The sequence below is a fragment of the Lottia gigantea genome (assembly GCF_000327385.1).
Source record: "Lottia gigantea unplaced genomic scaffold LOTGIsca_1682, whole genome shotgun sequence".
Lineage (NCBI taxonomy): Eukaryota > Metazoa > Mollusca > Gastropoda > Lottiidae > Lottia > Lottia gigantea.
Genome location: NW_008708105.1, coordinates 6,939 through 8,417, shown reverse-complemented (window position 1 = coordinate 8,417; position 1,479 = coordinate 6,939). Strand labels below are relative to the sequence as shown.

The 1,479-nt window shown below is 33.1% G+C and overlaps 1 protein-coding gene across 1 annotated transcript in view; it reads left to right on the top strand.

The window, feature by feature from the left end:
• Nucleotides 1-23: 23 nt before the first annotated feature.
• The window catches only part of LOTGIDRAFT_176500 (hypothetical protein), a gene marked incomplete at both ends in the record, with an annotated part of 6,931 nt that continues 5,475 nt past the window's right edge, over nt 24-1,479 (top strand). Inside the window, 3 exons of the mRNA XM_009051469.1 lie at nt 24-122; nt 250-337; nt 724-916. Of these exons, the coding sequence (XP_009049717.1) occupies nt 24-122; nt 250-337; nt 724-916 (380 nt within the window). The remainder of the gene's footprint in view (nt 123-249; nt 338-723; nt 917-1,479) is intronic.

Here is a 1,479-nt window from a genome sequence, read left to right as displayed (position 1 = left end):
AATACCAATATTTGTATTTTCAGTGTTAAACCCCCAGCACTACAAGAACCAGCTAAATATAAATATGTTGTAAAAGAGAAGAAAGGTGGTGCCATGTCTACTGTCAGATGCAGTGTTATCAGGTTAGTTGCTGACAATGTTTTCTTGTTTCACAGGGCAAAATTGTAAAGAGGCCTTGGGCCTTATTTTTCACCCTTGTTATTAAAGAATTTATTGGATGAAAAATGATGACTAAATGATTTATTTTAGTCGTAAGAACCGCGTATATACAAGAGATAAGAATAAGTTATATTTGAAATTACATTGTGAACCTGTTGATGGAGTGTGGAAGGTCAAGGTAAGTGCTTCTTCTTCTGTTTCATTCATTCATTCATTCATTCATTCATTCAATCAATCAATCAATCAATCAATCAATCAATCAATCAATCAATCATTCAATCAATCAATCAATCAATCAATCAATCAATCAATTAGTTTAGCTAATTTACATACAACATTAGTTAACAGAACTATGATACACTTTATAAGAATTGAAGTTGAAAAATTGGGTTTTTTGGATCAATCAAATATAAAGGTGCCCTCACACCATAGCGATCACCAGTTGTGTATTGTTGTGAATACAGATTGAAGGAACTGTAATAGTCTATCTAGCTAACCAAATGTTGAAAACTATTTAACTTTTTGACAAAAAAATTTCAATCAATCTTTTGTTCTATTGAACAGGATGAGAGTAAATTGAAATTCAAGTTGAATTCCTGCAAGTTTGATCAGTTTTACGCTGGACCAATGCCAACATTTGAAGTTTCTAGTCAAAAGAAAAAGCCGGCCAGTAAAAAATCAGACGGCAAACCTGGTACAGAGGGGTCAGCATCGAAGAAATCCAAAACAAAGGACAAGAAACCAGATCCTGCTAAACGTGAGTATACTCATAGCGTCCTTGTGTTTCTACCTCTACTGCCATACTATTTTGAAAATTTTACAGTCCATTATTTCTTAGCATCTAGATTAACATTCTTTGGTAAATTTGGTTGTAAATAGGTTAGATCTTACAAAAACTGACACATTTTTCTTGTCTAGTGTCCTAAATTAACATTAGACATTTTGGAGCTATAATTAAACATTACTGGCATATATAATATATAAATAAATCAATTACCACCAACCCCGCAAAACCAAACATGGCAAAACATTGGTAGCAGCTAATGAAGTTTCAATATATAAGCTTACATAATCAAATCAACAGTCTAGAGATGCAACCAGACATGACTGGCAAGTAAAAACATTTTATCATCCCTGATCCAATGTCTTATGTCTTTGTTGTATTTTAGACAATCCATTTATACCTGACTATGGTGTGGATCAAGAAACTCTATTAAAAATGACCACGGAAGAAAGAGCTGCACAAAGAGAGAAAGTCAAACAGGAGAGACTGGAAGAGAGAGAGAGAAAAAAAGAAGAAATTAGGAAAAGGAATGAAGA